General features: G+C 54.2%; 2 protein-coding genes across 6 annotated transcripts in view; one reads left to right on the top strand and one right to left on the bottom strand.

Moving 5' to 3' along the window:
• Nucleotides 1-4,651, top strand: part of FAM83G (family with sequence similarity 83 member G) — a 36,940-nt gene extending 32,289 nt beyond the window's left edge. Inside the window, exon 5 of one of the 4 annotated variants that reach the window (XM_019512684.1) lies at nt 4,190-4,651. In XM_019512684.1, coding sequence (XP_019368229.1) covers nt 4,190-4,568 — 379 coding nt within the window. In that variant the 3' untranslated portion in view covers nt 4,569-4,651. Of the gene's footprint in view, nt 1-4,166 lie in introns of all 4 variants that reach the window. The other 3 variants (XM_019512683.1, XM_019512685.1, XM_019512686.1) reach the window with 3 other exon arrangements.
• SLC5A10 (solute carrier family 5 member 10) overlaps nt 1-18,943 on the bottom strand; it is a 75,205-nt gene that overhangs the window by 51,728 nt on the left and 4,534 nt on the right. For both annotated transcript variants that reach the window (XM_019512687.1, XM_019512688.1), the window contains exons 6-9: nt 11,051-11,156; nt 8,969-9,049; nt 4,679-4,884; nt 987-1,122 (exon numbers count right to left, since the gene is read on the bottom strand). In XM_019512687.1, the coding sequence (XP_019368232.1) occupies nt 987-1,122; nt 4,679-4,884; nt 8,969-9,049; nt 11,051-11,156 (529 nt within the window). The remainder of the gene's footprint in view (nt 1-986; nt 1,123-4,678; nt 4,885-8,968; nt 9,050-11,050; nt 11,157-18,943) is intronic.

Raw genomic sequence — 18,943 nt, 5'->3', positions numbered from 1 at the left:
AAACAGGCCCACCATTTCATTCTCCAGAAGCTCGGGCACCTGGTCTCCGCTGCACCTCCATGCCCCAGCTCTCAATAGGTCCAGACCATCACGACCCAATCAAAGCTGATGGAAAACAAAGAGGCTCCATTAATAGAGCCGTTTCCATCCCCCCCAGCCAAGGACCTGGCCCTCTGGGAAGCTGGCATCTGTGCCAACAGAAAATGAGATTCACCAGCCCAGACACAGCATCACTTGTTCTCTCTTCCCCCCAGGAGGATTCTGAGCCAAAAGGCCAAGGCCGTTTCACTCAGAGAGTGTCAATGCAGCCAGCAAAATCTAGCAAAGCTGGGCATGGCCAAGCCTTTGATACACTGACCCAGCTGCCCAGATACAGCACTATGCAAACTGGGTGGGAATGTTTGTATTCTAGCAATAGCTTACATGAGCCCTACTACAAAAGGCACCTGCGTAGCAGGCCGTCATTGAGAGGAAAACAAAAGAAACCTCCGCTGATGCAAACACACACAGGGTATTTTCTTGTGTGTGTAACAGCTCTCGCCAGGCTGAAGCCGTTGGTGGGTAACTCTGTACCATCCCATCAGTCCAGCCTAGACCTCACCTGGGCTGTAAACAGCAAGCCCTCAGTCCATCTCTTACTACAGCATAACACCCTTTCCTGTTCTCAAAGCACTTCACTAGCTATGCACACAGCACCAGAGCACTGCAGCTGTCTATGGGGTAGAGGAGAGCAGCCCAGGAGTAACAGCACAGGCGAGGAAGTGGGAAAGGGTTTTTGGTCAAGGACCCTCAGGAAAATCCCACATTGTTTGAGGAGTGCCCCCGGGGTGTTTGGCATCTGTGAAAAGCAGCCCGATAGTTCAGAGCCGACTCGCCCCACTGCCCCCATCCTTCCTGCATTTTGCTTCAGCCCCCTCTGAAGGCCAGTGGCTTTTGCTTAGTGACAGGCACTGTTAAACCCTGCCAGGGCCAGTCCTGTGCCTTACCTGGGTACAGCACCCGACTGATCATCCCAGGCATGATGATAACAACCAGAGGCAGCATTTTCAAGTAGCTGGCCAGGATGGAGCCGGCCTTGGCGTGGTTCAGGTTCTTGGCAGAGAGAGACCTCTGAACAATGACCTGCAGAAGTGCGAGAGGAAGGGAAACATGAGCAGCTCCCAATGGCTGCAGCCAGGCCTGGGTTTCTGTCCCTGCTCAAGTGCACCTGAGTTCACATCCCAAACACCTGGGGACAGTCAGTGCCTGACCCAAATGCAGCTCAGGGCCTTATATCCTGCAGGCCTGTCCAGACAGGAATTGCTCCCTCCTTCCTTTCCACTAGAGAAGCCTCACACCTCCCTTGGTAAAAGTCCCTGGAGACTTCAGCTCTCAACATGCCTTCCATTGAGAGGAAGAAAGAGTGGGACAAGCCGGGGCCTGTGGTCCCTGCAAGCTGTGCCCTGTATCAGAGCAAGCGGGAAGCTAGTGTCTGCTCTGGTCTAAACCAATGAGTGTGAAATCGGGGCACAGAGGAAGCTGGGACTGGAACGGACCTCTGGGGTCACCAAATCCAGTCATCTGCTCCAGCAGACACCCACATCAGGTAATCCCTCTTGTACATGCACCCAGCTTCCCAAGCAAACCATGGGTAAGTGAAACCACCACAGTCCAGCCTATGGTGAGCAAACAGCAGGGCTTGCCGTGAGTGTGTGGATGACAGGAGTCCGCACCTGTCCCTAATTTGGCCTGGTGTGACCTGTCTGCCCTATTCACACAGCCTGAAAATGCTGAGAGTCCCCAAAACTGGGAGAATCTGCTGGTACTGGCTGCAATGGATGTAGGAGGAGACAGCACAAGAGAGACTCACAAAGCATTGATCCCAAGACCCCGGGCAGACCCTGTGCATGCAGCCTCACATGCACAGGACCATGCAGAGACGGGGAAACCAAGGCGGGGAAGTTAAGCATCTCAGCCAATGTCTCTGAGCAAAGCCAGGGATACAAACCAGCTCAGCTCCCCTGCCACCCTCCCTTCAGTCCAGGGGTGCACAGGCACTTGCAGTGGCAATCACCCCACCAGCACAGGGTAGGGCTTGGGACACAAGCAGACAAGGCTTTGAGCAAAGCACAGAGGAACAGAGGTTCAGTTCCTGCTCTGCCAGACTTCCTATGTGAAATCCCTGAACCTCCCCACCCACGCACTGGGCAGCCCCAAACTTGGGGCTGTGGTGAGGGCAGACATGCTGCGAGGTCGCCGGGCACCACAGTGGTGGGCCTTGGCCCTGGAAAGTGCAGAACACCGACTGAAGAGCTGCCCTGCAGTAAGCTAGCATGCCACGTTCATGAGCTCAGAGACTCATGCGGGAGGACCTGTTTGCTGAGGGTGGCATGGCTCATTGCCTAGGATGCCAGCGACCCATCTGCATTATCTAAATATTTGTCAGTGCCATCCAGTGCCCCAACCTGCTTGCGGCCTTCTCGCCCCTGCCTTGGGCACCTCCCTGGGATGGTTTATTTTGCACGGATCCACCTCCAAGTGTCCTAACATGCAAGTGCTTGGCAATCCAAGAGGGACCCCCCAGGACTCAGGGCCCTGTCTTGCATTGCCTTCATCAGGTGAAGCAGCCATGAAATGCTGCCACTGCTGGGAGCAGAGGGATTCTGATGTGAAAGGATTTTCTCAAAGGTGCCAGTGACAAAAACTGGTGGATGTCAGGAGAATATGGCCCCTTGAGAGCCATTTGAGAGCAGTGGCTGCGGAGAGGCTCCCAGCAGCCTGGTTATGGGCCCATTTAACTCAATTGAGTTGATTCATGCAATGTAGGGCACTTAAACTGGCCTAACCCTTGCCTACACTCCATGGAGCATAATTCAGTAGGTCAGACTCAACCTTCCCAGTCTAGACCAGGCCTCAGTGTGTGGGAGTCCACAACAAGGTCATGATGGTAGGGGGGCATCAGGGTATTCACCTAACAGAATGGAAACAAAGACAGTGCCATCAGGGGTGTGACCACAGCCCACATGGGCATCCTTGAGCCAGTTTTCCTGCAGCCGCACAGCTGTAGCTATTAAGGCTACAGGCAAGGAGCACATACCCTGGTCTCAGGTGGGCTTGAGATGCCTTTGCTGTAGCCTGGACAGCTCCAGCCCCCCAACCACTGGGGTCTGTGCTCCAGCACTGTGCTAGGTGCATGAGGGGTGCCAGTGAGGCCCCAAACTGGACACAGCTGTGCCCAGAGGAGAGACAGTCCACCACCTTATCTTGAGTCGCTGCAGGAGGTAGGAAAGCTTCCGGGACAGAAACCCCCTTTGATGGTGCATGTTGCGCCGTCACAAAATGCGTGATAGCAGCAGAGGCTCCGTGTCACAGACAAGCCCTGAGCCGGCTGGGTCAGAGCTAACCTGGGTATGCCGACATGGGGCAGTCACCCCAAAAAGGAGGCAGATATCTGGTGGGCAGAGCCATGTAAGGACTGGACTAGTACTAACAAGCCCAGGCCCACTCTAAGCCTACATGCTACGTCCGTGAGGGGATGGACCTGCCTTAACCCACTGCTGACCTGAAATGGCCACATAGAGGATCACAGTGAGTGGTCAGGCAGCTGTACGCAGGCAGGACGGCAGGGTGCCCACGGGGTCCTAGGTAATGCTGGGAGCTTCCAGGGGAAAGAGCCTGTTTTACCAGAAGACAAGTAATCACAGGTGCAGCGACCAGAAAAACTGGGTGAAGGCTCAAGTCGTTCTCTTGCTAACTGCCCCAAACCGAGGAAAAAATCTAGCTGGGGAATCCTGAAGGAGGAATGGGACAGGTAGCATGCAAGTAAACTATACAGCGCAGCGATTGTCAACCAGGGTGCCACAAGATCCTTTTAACAGCACCACAAAATATCACCTACACGAGCCAGAGATTTCACGTAGGAATCCAGAGTGCCAGAAACATTATGGCCTACCAGGGTCTTCCCAGGATGAATTGTTCTATTATTTTTCAGTAGGAAAGGAGTGAAAGCTGAGAGCTGGCATTATTTGGGGAGGGGGGCGCTTAAGTCTAACAAGGGGGTGCCTTGAAACTGAAAATGTTGAGAACCACTAATGCAGAGGAACTTCAGGGAGAGTATATGTACAGCTGACTGTGATCACACCAATGCTGTTGTCTCTCTGTGCACCCCACCCTCCTCTCACAAACAGGGACCACACCTCTTCCCCTACAGATCCAGAAACCCGGCATGCACAGGACGGGGCAAGGAGAGCATCCCCTCGACGAGACAGGAGAAAACTCCAGGAGCCAGCAAAGGACCTGAGGTTGAAAAGACCCCTGCGGCCCCAGGCAACCGGCTGTACTGGCAAAGCAAACGCTTCGGCTCCAGCAACAACCACCTCTCTCAAAGCCACCCCAGAGGCACTGGCAAAACCCTGCCCTTGCTCCCAGGATGCCAGAGGATGGAGGATGAAGTGAGGACTCCCCTTGGCATCCCCTTATCCAAACTGTCGCAGACCAAGCACCTCAAGAACAGGGCAGGGGGAGGCCCGTGGGCTGCCACTGACCCCAAGCAGAAGCCCCAAGGGACTAGGAGCCACAAGAACAAGTAGGTAGCATCGAGTGGACCATCTAGTGCAAGTATTTCAAAGCCTGGCACCGGGGGCACGGCCTGCAGAGGGGTGCCGCGTTACATGGGGGAGGGGAATCTGTTTCCATTTACCTGGTCAGTGCACCAGTACCATGTGGCCAAGACAGACAGCCCAAACGTCATGCCAGTCCAGGGCAGATCCCCGGAGACCGGATCTCGGAAGAGGTGCATGGCATCAGCTCTGGGCAGGTGGCATGTGGTATTGGGGATGATTTTGGCTGGGACTGCCTTTAGATAAGCTTCTTCTAGGTTCTGGTACCCCCCGATCTCACCGAACGCTGGAAGGAAACAAAAGGAGGGAGGCTGATCAGGGCAAACTGAAATGCAGTTACTGAGTAGATCAGCTGAAAACCATCACAAATGGCCCCTTGAGAACATGCCCTCCCTCCCTGCTCTGCTTCCCTGAGAGGCAGAACCACTACAATGCCCTCCCCTTGTCAGATGGCACCATATTCTTATTTAAAAGAGAAGCTCTTCCAGGACCACTTTGCACAGCTGGTCCTATTAGACTGCTGCTCTCTCTCAGGATATACCCTATGTCCCAGGGGCTCCTGGGAATGACCCCTTTCCTGCTTCTGTACTGTAAAAAGCATTGCTTGTATTAAAGCACAAAGGTTCTCGGGGAGCTGGGGCAGCCCTGAGGAAATGTAAGGGGCAGGTGATGGCAGGAGCTGGCATGACCTATGACAGGCTGAGATGCTGCTGGCTCTGAGGCAGGATGTTTTTCCCAGGCCCCATCACCATAGTTGGGCAGCTGCAAACAAGCGCAATAACAACTCACATCCTCAGGGTTTATGGGAAGTGGCGTCAGGCCTGTGAAAAGGATGCAAGCCCTACAGCTCGTTGCATGCCACAGGCAGGCAAGACCAAGTCAGCCCGGCTGTATAAACAGGAAAGCGCACACAAGCGCTCTGCTCCCATTGCTGCCCACCGGCTCCACACCTCTCCCACAGTGAGACCTGCTGTGGCAGCTACCTTGCAGCTTTACAACAGCTACAAGCTGTACACTGTACTGCCCTTTGCAGCCGCATGTGATGCTGCCAGGTATCCAGGCTCAGTGCTCTTCTTTGCGCTGGAGAGGGAAGGGCAGGATGGACACTGGATGCTGCTTGCAGTTGCACCAGCGCAGCTCCATTAAAGCTGGGGAGTTTGGCTAGTGTAACTGGGAGGAGAATCTGGCCCCAGCTCCTCTGGGAAGGCAACACACCTGGTTTCCAGAGGAAGGGAAGAAAATACTGGTCATCAGCCTCTCTGTCTCCCCCAACCTTTTCTGCATAGCTGATCTGCACACACGGCTGCCTGGCCTGGCAGCTCTCAGCCTGGGCACGGCAGGTGTGTTGGCACCACATACTCACCATGAGCCATTACCAGAGGGGAGGAGGGTGCCGGAGTGGAGGGGAACAGTGGGCTGGGTGGAGGAAGCAACCCCGTTATCAAGGGCTGGGCAAGCCCAAGCCCAGACATGCAAGAAGGGCGGCTTCCAGCACAGCCGGATGAATAGGCTGGGTGGGGCAGGGAAGCCTCTGGGCTTTGCCTCTCAGGCTTTTCCTCTGCTCCATGGTTCTGCTGCTCAGCGAGAATCAGAGCTGGGCCTGGAGCTGGCCCCAGCTCTGCTCCAAGTCTGGGAGCTCTGGGATGACCTCGGGTCTTTGGCTGCTGGGCAAGTGCTGCACAGGCATTTCCCCTCTTGTCTGTAGTCCCTCCTGTGCCATCTAAGGGGGCACCTCTGTGAGACTGGCCTTCACTGGGATGGTGTCTACTTGGGCACTGTTCTTAAGTGCCCATCCAAAATGCAAGGAACAGCAGACAGCCCCAGGTAGCCCCAAAATCCCAGTGCCAAGTGAACTGGTTACCAGCCCATGCAGCGATCCTCTGGACCGCAGCTGATCTTGAGAGTGAGATGAAGGGCCTGGCATCTGCTGGGGCTGCCCAGGTAGCTACGCAGCTCCGGGGTCCTGACACTTTGGCTCAGAAGAGCATTCAGCCTGGGCTCTATGAGTTCCCAGCCTGGTGCTCTCAGTTACTGAAAGTGTCACCATCAGGTAACATGACAGCCATGAGCACAGACTCCCTAGGGTCTCCTGCAGCATGGGGATCTCTGAATGGGCTTCACCCTGAGAGACAGACCTGCACCAGACCTCAGATGCAAAGACCCTAGAGCTGGGAGGTGCTCAAAAGGCAAAGCTGAAGTTTGCCAGTGGCATCTATCTTTGCAAGAGACCAAGGCAAATTCCCCAAAGCAGGGATGGGGAGACCAGAGTCCTGACCTCCATCTGGGGCTTGAATCTGTTATGGTCTTTTTTGTAAGATCTCACCCCCCAAATAAGCATGATTCTTCCCCAGAGGCCTCCCTGGACCCCTTCCCTTTCAATCCGCCCACCACGTAACCAGCTTCCAGCTTTGTGATCAATGATCATCATCTCCTGCCCAATGTCATCCCAGGGGGACGTGTTCAGGGATGGGGACTTCAGCCATCTCGCATGCAGCTGCAATGCACCGCTCTGAAAATAGGCTCATCTTATTTCAGACAAAACCTGGAATTGCAAACTCATCCTGAACCCATGCCAGGAGCACTGGCCACCTTCCCTGCATGGCTGGTAGAGGCACACCTGATCCCTGGGTTCGCACAGGTGTCGAGCACTCTAATAGTGGAGGGGCAGCTAGCGAATGCCGAATCACAAGAGGAGGAACGCAGATGTATTTAGGTTACTGGGGCCTGCAGGGGATACAAGGGCATGGTTTTGCAAGTGCTGACACCTGCCTTTGCAACCAGAGGCAGGCTGGGTAAGAAGAGCAGCTGCAGGGAAGGAGGCTGTGAAGCCCCTGGCCCCCATACCCACGCTAGCAAGTGCCCCCAGGTGCATGTCAGGGTGGCAAATGCCAAAAGTGCTGAATGATCCTAACGTGCCATGGTAACTGAGCCACAACAAGGGCGTGGGCACGACAGCACGTTTGTTCTCACCTGCGGGCAGAGGCAAGCTCCATCCCAGCCAGTGCTGAGGGGCTGAGCAGGCCTGGCACACGTGAGCCAGCCCTGGCGCTGCCGAGAGCAATCCCAGAGCCGAGCCCTGGCTGTCTCCTCCTGGACTGCTACGGCACTTAGACAGTGCGTCACGGCAGAGGTGGCTGTGAGAGGGGAAGCAAATCAGGTCCACAGCCCAAAGAGGCGCACCAGATCCACAGCCTCTTCTGAGACAAAGGACCCTGGCGTGTAGCATTTGTGCCACATCCCAATGGGACTGAACCTCTGGCGTCAGAACAAAGAGCAGGCACCTCTCCCATGGCAATAGCCCTGGACTCACCCCCCTGGCATGATCTAGTCATTACAGAGAGGCAAAGAGCTACAGCACGTGCAGGGGTGACTTGGATGAGTATTAGCTTTACACAGGCCTTCCTGCTGTTCCTCCGCCATGATCCCGCTGGTGGCCACTAGCCTTGAAGAACCTCCTTTGTTGCCACTGAGCAATACAGGGGCACCCCCAGCTCCGACTTCTCCATCGGGGTGCATCCTCAGCCACTTCTAACAGCAGACGCAGGCCTGCCTCCTTTTGCTTGGCTCAGTTCTGGCTTGGGTGCTTTATTCCTATTCCCTACCTGTTGGGAATAGTCCTTCCACGTCTGGTAACACGAAGGCCTCTCCTATTGCTGGCCTTACATGTTATCTGCGTACATATGCTGCGTGGGAAACGGGCCAGCCAGCAATGGGCGCCGCATGTACAAAGCGCTGCTGCAGCAGCAGATCTGGCTCCTCTTCCTCCTTGAGAAACCCTGTGCAAGGCACTTGGGTCAAACCTCTTTCAAGCTTGGGTGCCTCAGCCAGCTCTGCTGCATGCGGTGGGTGCCCAGCACGTTGGCCGCCAGGTGAGCGACGAAGGGGCCTGACTTCGGAGTTGGGCGCGCTCCAGGCCTCGGTCACCTCTGTGCCGGGAGAGCAATGACACTTCCCTACCTCACAGGGATGTTGTGAGGCTAAAGCCTTTAAGGCCCGACAGAGACCAGCATCCTTACATCCATTACTTAACGAAATGACATGAGGGCAGCCCCGTGGGAGGGTGACACTTCTGCCTTGGCTGTGGCTGCGTGCGTGTCCCTCAAGGAAGCTGCTCCCTGGCTCAGGTCCCACCAGCCAACACCAAACAGGCAACAGCTGGGAATTCCCTGGAGCAACGTCTGACTCCAGGTTTCCCTACAACTCAAATTGCAGGGATACTCCGGAGGGCTGGCGGTATGGATGAAAGAGCAGGAAGGTCGCTAGTGATGGACTGCACCCCTAGGCCGAGGGCTGGCAAGAAGCCTAGGCACCATCACAGCCTGTGGGGGATTTTAATTTATATCAGTGAAAAGGGGATGCCGGGGGTTTACCTTTCACAGCCAAGGTGACCGCGCCAATGACCATGATGAGGGTCTGCAGCGCATCGGTGTAGATGACGGCCGCCAGGCCACCTGCGCGAGAGAACCAGGCACAGCGTCAGGGTCTCGGTCAGGACTGGGCCAGGAATGGGCTTTGCAGTAACTGTACAATAAAGCTAATGGTTCTTATGGAGATGTTTCTGTGGGTTATTGCCCCCCACAACCCACCACAGGCTTCCCAACGAGGACAGGGCCTGGAAAGGCCTTTACTGAAGGAAAACAGGAGGACCAGCTCCGTTCACTTCTGTGCAGCGAGGGGATCACAGGCGTGAGGTGAAGGGGGAGGGGAATGGCTTCGAGGAACCAGAGAGGCCACGATTCAAGGTGGCGGCCGGGCTGGGCCCCAGAGCGCAGGGCACAAGGTCGCTGGACTTCCAGGCACGAGGCAGGGGCAGCACCAGGCCTAGTCATCTGCACCGGGCAGAAGTCTCCAGCCTTCAGCACACAGGGTTGGGAGGCAGGAGGAGAGACTCAGGGGCATAGTAGGGACACGTGCTTCAGCCAGCAAAGCAGGAGCTTTTTGCTGGGCTTGTGGTTGGATTCGATGATCTCAAGGTCCTTTTCAGCCCAAAGACTCCACGTTAAGACCTTCTTTCTTTGCCCCATTTTAAAATATTCCAGCAGATGGGCTCCTCCCACATCCCCTTGCTCACCCTCTTCCAGCCCAAATGCTTATGTTACCAAGCCCTTTATTTCCTTCCTCTAATTAACATCACCCCGTTGTCCCATCTCTCCCCCTCAGGCTCCCTTGGGCAATTCCTCACCCTCCCTGAAGCTTATACCCACCCCAACCTTGCCCATTCAACAGGGCCCCTATTAGTCATGTAGTTGAGTTGAGCCCTTGTCAATTCAGCCCTTTCTTCCCCTCTTTGCCAACCGGTCCTTTTTCATCCTTGCTGTTGATGCAAGACAGCTCACCTCATGACAGCAGAGTTATTCAGCTCATGGAAAACAAGGGCTTAAAAAGGAGCTGAGCCGTAAAGAAAATGGTTCAACAAATGAACCAACTGCAACCCGGGCAAGTGACTCACAGCCAGGTCCTTCTGGGTTTCAGACAATCGGCAACATCCGATTTGATGACCTGGTTTTTTAGAAATGTTCTCATGGCTCCGTGAGTCAGGGGCCGCACCCAGTCCCTGAACCCGGGGTAAAATTCCCGGCAAAACCATGTGCTTTTGTAGGCAGGAGAAAAAAAAAAATGCAAGCGATTTGCTTGAGACTAGAGTCACAGAATCCACCACAGCTTGGAGGTACCAAAAAGGTGCATCGGTCTGACTGACAGGGGAAGGTCCCAGGCCAAATCGTACACTGGGTGCACCCACGGGAGCTGACGAAGAAGGGAACACGCCACTGATGGCAATAATTGAGAGGCCAACAAAGGGTCCAAGCATGGGACTGAGAACAAGGAAGACACGACTCCTAATCCCAGCTCTGAACCCAACACCTCCGCACTCCATGAATCATTGGAAAAACAACTGTAGCGGCTCCATCAATAGAACAGAAATAATTCAACTTATTCCTGATCTTGCTGAGATGAGGGTTTCTGAGGATGAACTGGTTAACACTGGTGAAGAGCTCCACAGACAAAGACCATTAAGGACTATCGTAAGCAGGGCAGCTGGTGGGTAAGTGTGTTAGCTGGGGTCCCTGGGATAAGCTGCGAGACCCTGTTACGAACCAAAAAACAGGAAAGTCTCCATGATGGATATTACTCATATGGCTGTACGCACTTGGGGATGTACACATATAACTGGGGCTGGTCCTGCTTTGAGCAGGAGGGTTGGACCAGATGACCTCCTGAGGTCCCTTCCAGCCCTAATTTTCTATGATTTTATGGGAGAGGGACATTAAAGCACACACTGGAGAGAGAATGAGCTCCCAGAAGTTAAGAGCCCCATCGTGCGGTCGTCACACAAGCACTCCAGTTCACCAGGCTCACAAGTATGGCCACAAGATACAGGGGGGGCCAAAACGCAGCTCACTTTCTGCTCTGCACCAGCCTCCCCTCTCTCCGCCAGCCACTGAGCAACGCACCTGCAATGGTGTAGAGAGCCGTGACCACCAGCATCAGGACGGTGGAGAGGTAGAGGTTCCAGCCCAGGCAGACTTGCACAAACAGGGCCCCGGAGTACAGGTCAGTCTGCGTGAAACAAAACGCAGACGTGTCTGAATGAGGCTCTGTGAGGGTGCTGGGCGGTGCGTGGGGACCAGGCTAGAGGCTGCACTTCTCTTTATCCTATGAACAGGGGTAGTGGGGAACAGCCAAACCAGAGCAAACTTGAGCATGGCAACTTCTTCCCCGTGCTGCAGCGCAAGCAGAGAGCGCCTGATGTGCCTGCAATAAGCCAGAGATGCCAGCTCACAGCATGGCTGACATTCATCCTGTTAGAGGACTAGGAGAAGGGAGCTCTAATGGCCATTCACCATGCTGGACCCTGAGGGGGGATAAGCAGGAAGAAAACTCAGGGCTGCTAACTCAAATGTTTCTCACCCCTCCTAAAAGAGGGGTGAAGGACCTACAGAGCAGGGCCTGAGTTCAACAGGTCCCATCAGCTGGTGCTTCAAGGAGAGGGAGCACTTGGCACAGCAGATGGGGCAGAAGTCATTGATTTCCAGTCACACTGAGCTGCGGACATTTCATGCCCTTGCACAGACCCAGAGCTCTGGGAGCAGAGCAACAGCTCACCCGACACCTAGAAAAGGCCGAAGGGCCGTGCAGGGCCATCCTGAGCATGAAGACGCAGCTGGACCTCTGTTTTTCCTCCATTTTACCAGCTCAGCACACCCACTTGCCATCTTTCCATGCCGCCCCAGCCCCCAAGGCACACGTGAGCAATGCAGTAATGTAGAAAGGGGTGGATGCTGGCGGCACTCTGCCTGTTACTTGACTGGATTTGTTCCTTTGGCACCCACATCACCTTTGAAAGGGCTGCCAAGATGCCACTCCTTGCCAGGTGCTGCCGAACGCTTCTGAGCTCCGGGCTGTCCATGTCAGGGCAGCAGGCCATGAGCTGGAAGCCTCACGTGTGCGGGAGAGTGCATGGGGGTGGAAGGGGATCTCAGGCAGATGGGATCCACATGAGCATTGCCTGAGCACTGCTGTGACTGCAGCTCATGGAAATGTGGTTCCTTCAAACCAGCCTGCCCAGGTAGCAGGCTAGCCATGGCACAGCTCAGCTCCCTGCCTGGGGACTTACCCAGCTGTGCATGCCACTGAGAGCACTGTGTCGCTGCAACTACACTGCTCTCAGTGCCCAAGCTGGGATGAACATGGGCTGGGGTGGGTCTAATGAGCTGCTCTCACTGTAGTGGGGATGTATCCACAGTCAGAAGGGAAGAGGAAGGGGTAGCTTATATCTCCCTGTGCCAACCTCACAGGGAATCAGGCCTCAAGTCAGCCAGAAATGCCATGGGAAGACCCCCCTGCCAGCCTGGATGGCTCTATCACCCACCCCAGGAGCTCAGCACAAAGACACCCCAGCATTTGGCATCTTCCTACACGGTCACACCTGGCTTGGTCTGGGTGATGGAGACACGAGCTAGGCCAGTGATGGCAAGGGGAGCGGATACCACCGGCCTTCACCTCCAAGTGCTGACGCTTCCTCTCTGCCCGCAGCCACCCAGGCCCAACCAGTCAGCTCCACTTGACAACTTCTTCCCTTCACCTCGCTGGAACACTTCCCACAAACAAAGCATCAAGCATAGTCATGTGGGAACTGTCACCTGGTATTAGTGTTGGGAGGATGAAAGCACCCTAACCCCATGGCAGCTCACTCCACATTTGGCCCTGGAGAAATACGGGTGACCTGCTTCTGGATCAGTCTGGCACAGGTTTGGTACCAGGGAGGCAATGGAGGTGATCACCACCCAGCCCGCCATCAAGCTCTAATGAGAACTGTTCTACTTTCCCTGCGGCCTGAGAACAAACAGAAAACTGATAAACCTTTTATGTGTTCCTCAATGGCGCAGGGGCTCTGTGAGATCCTTTCAAGGCTGCCACGCTATTAGCATGGTTCGGTGTGCAAACACCTACACATGATTTAGGAGATGAACCCAGAGATTTCCAACAGGAATCCAGAGCATCCCAAGCATTCAGCCCTGCTGCAGCCTTTCTGAGTTCTTTGCAACAAAACTGCTCTGTTATTTTTCTGTCATCAAAAGATGAGCGAAAGCAAAGAGCCGGCATTTTCCAAGGGCTGCCTTGAGTGTAACGGGGGCTGTATTGAGTCCAACAAAAGGTTGAGAACTACTGCTGAGCATCAAGATCTGCCTCCTGTTTTCCAAAGAGCCGGTCCCAGCATTACGCCATCTGTACTGAGCCAGGCAGGGCCCCAAGGTGTTCTTGTGCTCCCAGTACAATAGGGATGAAGGGAGCATGCCAGGTTCATACCGAGCTGGGCAGGACCTGATGCCAGTGTGCTGCTGGCCCACATCATGGTTTGCTCAGGGTGGGGCATCAACATTCAATCCCAGGACGGTGCCCATGTAACCAGCAGCAAGATCTGGACCATGGCACTCCAGATAAAGGCCATGGCTCCACTACCACCTCATACCCCCATGGCTCTCCCAGTCCAAGGGAGAGCACAGCGCCAAGACCCTCCAGGTCACAGAACTGGGACTGGGATTTGCCCCTAATTGCACAACACTCCCAAGTGGAATGAATGACCACTTGGTGTCCCCAAGCCAACCCTTCCATTGGAAAGTTCCCACCAGGCGAAGACGGCCTGTTCAAAGTGGATGTTTTCATTCACGTTTCCATTAAGGTTCTTTATTTTCCTCAGCTCTGGCTGGACCAGTCCAGGACCCCCCAGTTCATCCAGGCCTCGGGTGCTCTGTTGAAATTACGCGCAAGGAAGGCCATGCAGTAGCAGCCATGCTGGCAGCATCCACGATACAGGCCTCCCTCCTCTGGGAACACAACTCAAGTGATGGCTTTGCTCCAGCCCATGGCACTGACGGGGCAGGCTGTCCTCTCCCACCATCTGCTCCCAGCACCTCAGCGGGGCAACAGCTTCCACAAGCGGTGATTCCATCGCAGCTTCAGGCCAACACTATGAAAGGAGCAGCCTTGTCCTTTAGGACACCTGATGCCACTTCAGTTCGTTATTACCCTGCAGGCCAACACCCCAGCAAGCTCTCGCTGTGCTCCCCCATCTACCCCCCAGCCCATCTGGAAGAGCCCAGCTCCCAAGCTCCTGTTTCCAAATTGCTCCTCTTGAGTTTCTTAATACTTTTTTTTTTTTTGCAGCCATGTGCAAGTGATCCTAATCCCTCTCTATGAGGAAGCTATGGCCTCACTGCCTCCCTTTCTTCTAATTTTGCTTGGGTGGAGGAGAGAAAAAAGCAGGAGCGTGTGATTGACTCGTTCATAAGATGTCCCTAATATAAAAACAAGCTAATTAAAAGGCATGACCCACTCGTGAAGCAAGTCATTTCAGTCATAAAAGGAGGGCAAAAGCCTTTGAAGTTAAGCCCATTGGTGCTGTCAGGAGGATTACTATTCCCTGCCTCTGAGTGACCTCATTGAGAAACCTGCTCTTGTCCGATGCCGTCAACACCTCGGAAAAGACACAAAGGGCCTTTGCAGGGTTTGAATTTCACAGCTTTAGCCCTATGGCACTGGCAAAGCCAGGGCAGCAACAAATGAATTAGCTGTGAGATGGAGGAATTTGTTACAGACAGTTGATGCTCTTGACGTGCTCACATGGGCTGCCCACTTGGTACAGGGCATGTGGGTCTTTTTAAGGGCTCCCATCTCCCATTTAAAGGGGGCAACACATCAGCGACAGCTCATTTGGAGCCCCCGCTGTACGCTGATACACTGCGTGGATAGCAGGGTCTAAGTCCACCTGGCACTGTAGCCCAGGCTCACGCAGGAGCTAAGAGAGTAAGCCCCAGATGGTGAAGCAGCCTCCACGCACCTCTGATGGGAGCTGGCCACTTGAATGAACCAGCGTGTGGCAGGCTGAAGAGGAACGAGGGGCTATCTTTTCTAGAAAACTGAGGGAGCCAGAAACCCTGTTAATTAGCTTAGGGGCATGGGGATTTGAGACCAACGTGGCATCCCCAAGGATACCAGGTAGGGAAAAAAAATGAAGAACTAGTGACCCTCACGCTTCAGGGCAATCCCAGCAAGGGACAGGGTGGTAACACCTTGGTGAGCGCATTGCTGGTTTCACGACACCGCCTCTCCAGGCCCCAGCTGTGGGGATTTGGCGACACAAGACTGAATCAGGTTCTCTCGGGGCAGCTCTGCCTCTCTACACACAAACATTCATCCCAGCCCATCGCAACAGCTACAGCATCCAAATCCACCCTGAATAGGGCTAGGTGCCAGCGTAATCTCCCCGATGAAGCCAGTTTCTGGATTCTGCATGACTCAGAGGCTGGGGAAATGCAGCAAAGCAAAGAAGCTGTCACTTTAGCAGAGAAAAGGCACAGGGTGGGCCATGTAGGGAGTGTCTCTTGGTTTCAAGCACTGAGCCCAGGTGAACAGAAAAACACCCGAAGAATAGGCAAGTATTTGGGGCATGTGGCTGCGATCTTTGCAAGGCCAGAAAAATCCAACCAATCCAATTAAGGTGCAAAGTTCATAATCGTTGGGGTTCTCAGGCTGGGGATGTTCAGAAGGTGAGGTGAGATGATCACACCAGTCCCCTTTTGCCCTTCAAAACCAGGAACAATTAGCAGGACAACAGCTGCTTGGAGCTGTGCACGGCAGGTGTGTGATCCATGCCCAAGGGAAACCTAGCCTCAATATGCAGCAACCTGCTCCGTTATGATGGGTGAGATGACCCCAGAAGAGAGGGCAGCTGGGACAACTTGGAGACAGACTCCATATCGCACAGCCCCCAGCCCTCAAGTTCTTGGGGGTTCCCTCTTATATTCCTTAAACCTCCCATTACAATTACTCGTGATGGGTTTGGACTCCCAACAGACATGAGAGGCCAGGCTGTGAAAACTCTGGGACACAACCAGTGCCCGCACCAAGCCTGAATGACCCTGTCGGGGAAAGGCAGGACCAAATGGACGAGCTCCATCGTGTTACAGTCCAGAAGATCCGCCTCCCAGGGATTTTCAAAGCAGCTCTCAGGATCTGCAGCTCCGCGGCACAGCATTAAAAAGTCTGTCTGAGGGTGCAGCCCCACACGCGCAGACTGTCAGGGCCTCGTCAGTGGTGCACGCACCCCCCTCTTGAGAACACACAAGCAGATGTAGGGACACCGCTACTAGTGATAAGGACATGAGCCACAACCACCACATGGACCAAGATGTGCCAGGACTGAGAACGGCCAGCCAGTCCTTCTGAAGATCCCACTCCACTGCCGGATTGAAGAGGTTTAGCAGCTATAGACAATTCTCCTTGGGATCCATAACAGGTGCGGTGAGGGAAGTTATATAGATACAGAGCCTATGGCATCTCTCTCTCTGCTTCTTCCACCAGCTTCCTAAGAGCAGCAAGGAGTTTTCTCCTGGACACTGCACAGATGAAATGTGAGGGACTAAGGGCTGCAGGAAAACAACAGCCAGGCAGATACGGAGGGACTACAGAAAGGATGTAAACAAATTGGAGAGAGTCCAGTGGAGAAAAATGAGGCACATGACTTGTGAGGAGAGGCTGGGGGAACTGGGCTTATTTTATCTGCAGAAGAGAAGGCTGATGGGGGGGATTTGTTAGCAGCCTTCAACTCATCCGACCCCAGCGCTCTTTCCTGACCAGGGCAGGGGGTCAGACTCGATGATCTGCTGATGTCCCTTCTGTCCCTAATATCTATGAATCCCTGTAGGAGGGTTGCAAAGGGGATGAAGCTGGGCTGTTCTCAGTGGGGGCAGATGACAGAACAAGGAGCAACGGGCTCAAGTTGCAGCAAGGGAAATTTAGGTTAGATATTAGGAAAAGCTCTCATGAGGACAGTAGTAAAGCACTGGAAAAGGTTACCCAGAGAGGTGGTAGACTCTCCATCCTTGGAGGTTTGCAAGACCCGTCTAGACAAAGCCTTGGCTGGGATGAGATAGTTAGTGATGGTCCTGCTTTGAGCATGGCGTTGGACTAGATGTGACCTCCTGAGGTCGCTTCCAACCCTCATTTTCTATGATTTGATGATTCTACAATGGGTCAGGTAATCATCTCCTCACTTCCATATTTAACTGGTGTTCCACCTACAACACCATCACTGCAGTGCCTCCAGCTCTGGAGTGAGACAGAGCAGCTGCTACTTAACAGATGAAAGCAACACTCCAGAACTAGGCTAAGCCAAGAAATAATAGAGTCATCTGAAAGCCCCAGGACAGAGGAAGCCAGCAAGCAATCCCCCAAAGTGGCGTGTGGCCAGCCGCTCTTGCTACCAGCTTTGATTTTGGAAACCTGCTGTGGGATCTTGAACGGCGATGAGTGATGAAGAGCCGGGAAGTGACACCTCTATCTACCAGAACACCCCAGCAGTATGTCAGGCCCTGGAGTCCATAGCAAGGGCCAGGGAGCAGAGCTACCTGGTGAGCGCCACCAGCTCCTGCTGGTTTAGGATGCTCTCAGCAGCACAAATGACAATCTGGCTTTGAGACCACTGATGATGAGGGGCTATTTAAATGGTCGTTTCTTGGGTGGTAACAAGTGAGGTCAGGGCCCCGCTGAGCCAAGAGCAGCACTGACTGTGAGAGCCAGTCCCCACCCCAGCTTGCCTGCAGATTAACCAGTCAAAGGGTACAAGAGCCCAGAGCAAAGTGGCATGCCCAAGGCCATGCAGCAGGTCAGTGGCAGAGCTGGGAGTAGAGCCCTACTGTCTTGACAGCACCAGGCCAGGTTGAAATGCCTCTTCAGTACGAGGGCAATAACTGAGGAAACCTCAGTGATCCCACACTTGCTTTCCAGTGTTTTTTCCCCATTGGAGAGCTGGGCTCCCTGCAGAAGGGCAGGTGCATTACTGCAGTGCCAGGAGATCCAACACAGCTAATGACAAGCAACTGAAGCATTGTTTTAAAGACTTCCTAGCTGCTGCCCTCCTTGTCTCTCTGAACAAGGCAGGGAAGATCCCATTGCCTGGATCCAGGCTCCAAATTAGCGCTGTGTTGCGTGGAAGCAGATTCAACAGCCGAAGCATTTCAGAGCAAGCTGGAAAAGTAGCAGCCTACCTGCAGGGAAAGAGAGCTCCAGAAACAGGCTGGAGTCTACAGGACAGAGGCAGGGATGCACCCGCTGGCTCCAAGCACCCCCTGGTGGGGAACTAGTTTGCTGGACCAGAAGCACCGGTCTGCCTCTAGTTCTGCAACACTAGCACCACATCCCTGGCTCGCCGGGTCTCATGGCAGGACCTTATCAAACAATGCATCAGGCCCCCCAGCCCCTAGCCCCGGAAGCCACGCAGACTCATTTCCTACAGCATGTCCCCTCCCTCCAGACTGCGGCACGGCTCTCTGCCCATGCAGAACTGACAAGGCTCAGGACCATAAGCCTCTTCGCTACCTGCAGCCCCCCAGGTCCCTTTGCAAGCCCGTGTGCTTTGCACTGGGACACAGCTGAGTTAGCACTGAAGAAAGCCTTGCTAAAGAGAAAACCTTGCCATCCTGCCTCAGGCAGGGGGTTGGACTAGATGACCTCTGGAGGTCCCTTCCAGCCTAAGGATGCTAAGGTGCCGAGGAGGGTGCTGAGAGAAGCATGGGTTGTTCTTAGCACAGCTAGAAAGCTCTTGAAATGAAGCCCAAGCTGCACCTCCCAATGGAAAAATCCCAGAGAACCCACCTTTTCTTAAGGTGCTTGGAACATCCTATAAACTACACCAACCCTTCCTTCACCTACTCCATAACAACAAAACCAAGCCCAAGGCGCTCACTCCTGAATTTGAGTCCTTCAGTTCACAGGTAAGCTCCACTCAAGCTCTATTTTCTTCTTCCCTGCTAAATGTGATGGGCCCTTTCCACATGTGCCCTGCG

Source organism: Gavialis gangeticus, unplaced genomic scaffold, assembly GCF_001723915.1.
Source record: "Gavialis gangeticus isolate Ggan-Ray unplaced genomic scaffold, GavGan_comp1, whole genome shotgun sequence".
Lineage (NCBI taxonomy): Eukaryota > Metazoa > Chordata > Crocodylia > Gavialidae > Gavialis > Gavialis gangeticus.
The sequence above is the reverse complement of the archived record's forward strand: the minus strand, read 5'-3'. Positions and strand labels throughout refer to the sequence as shown.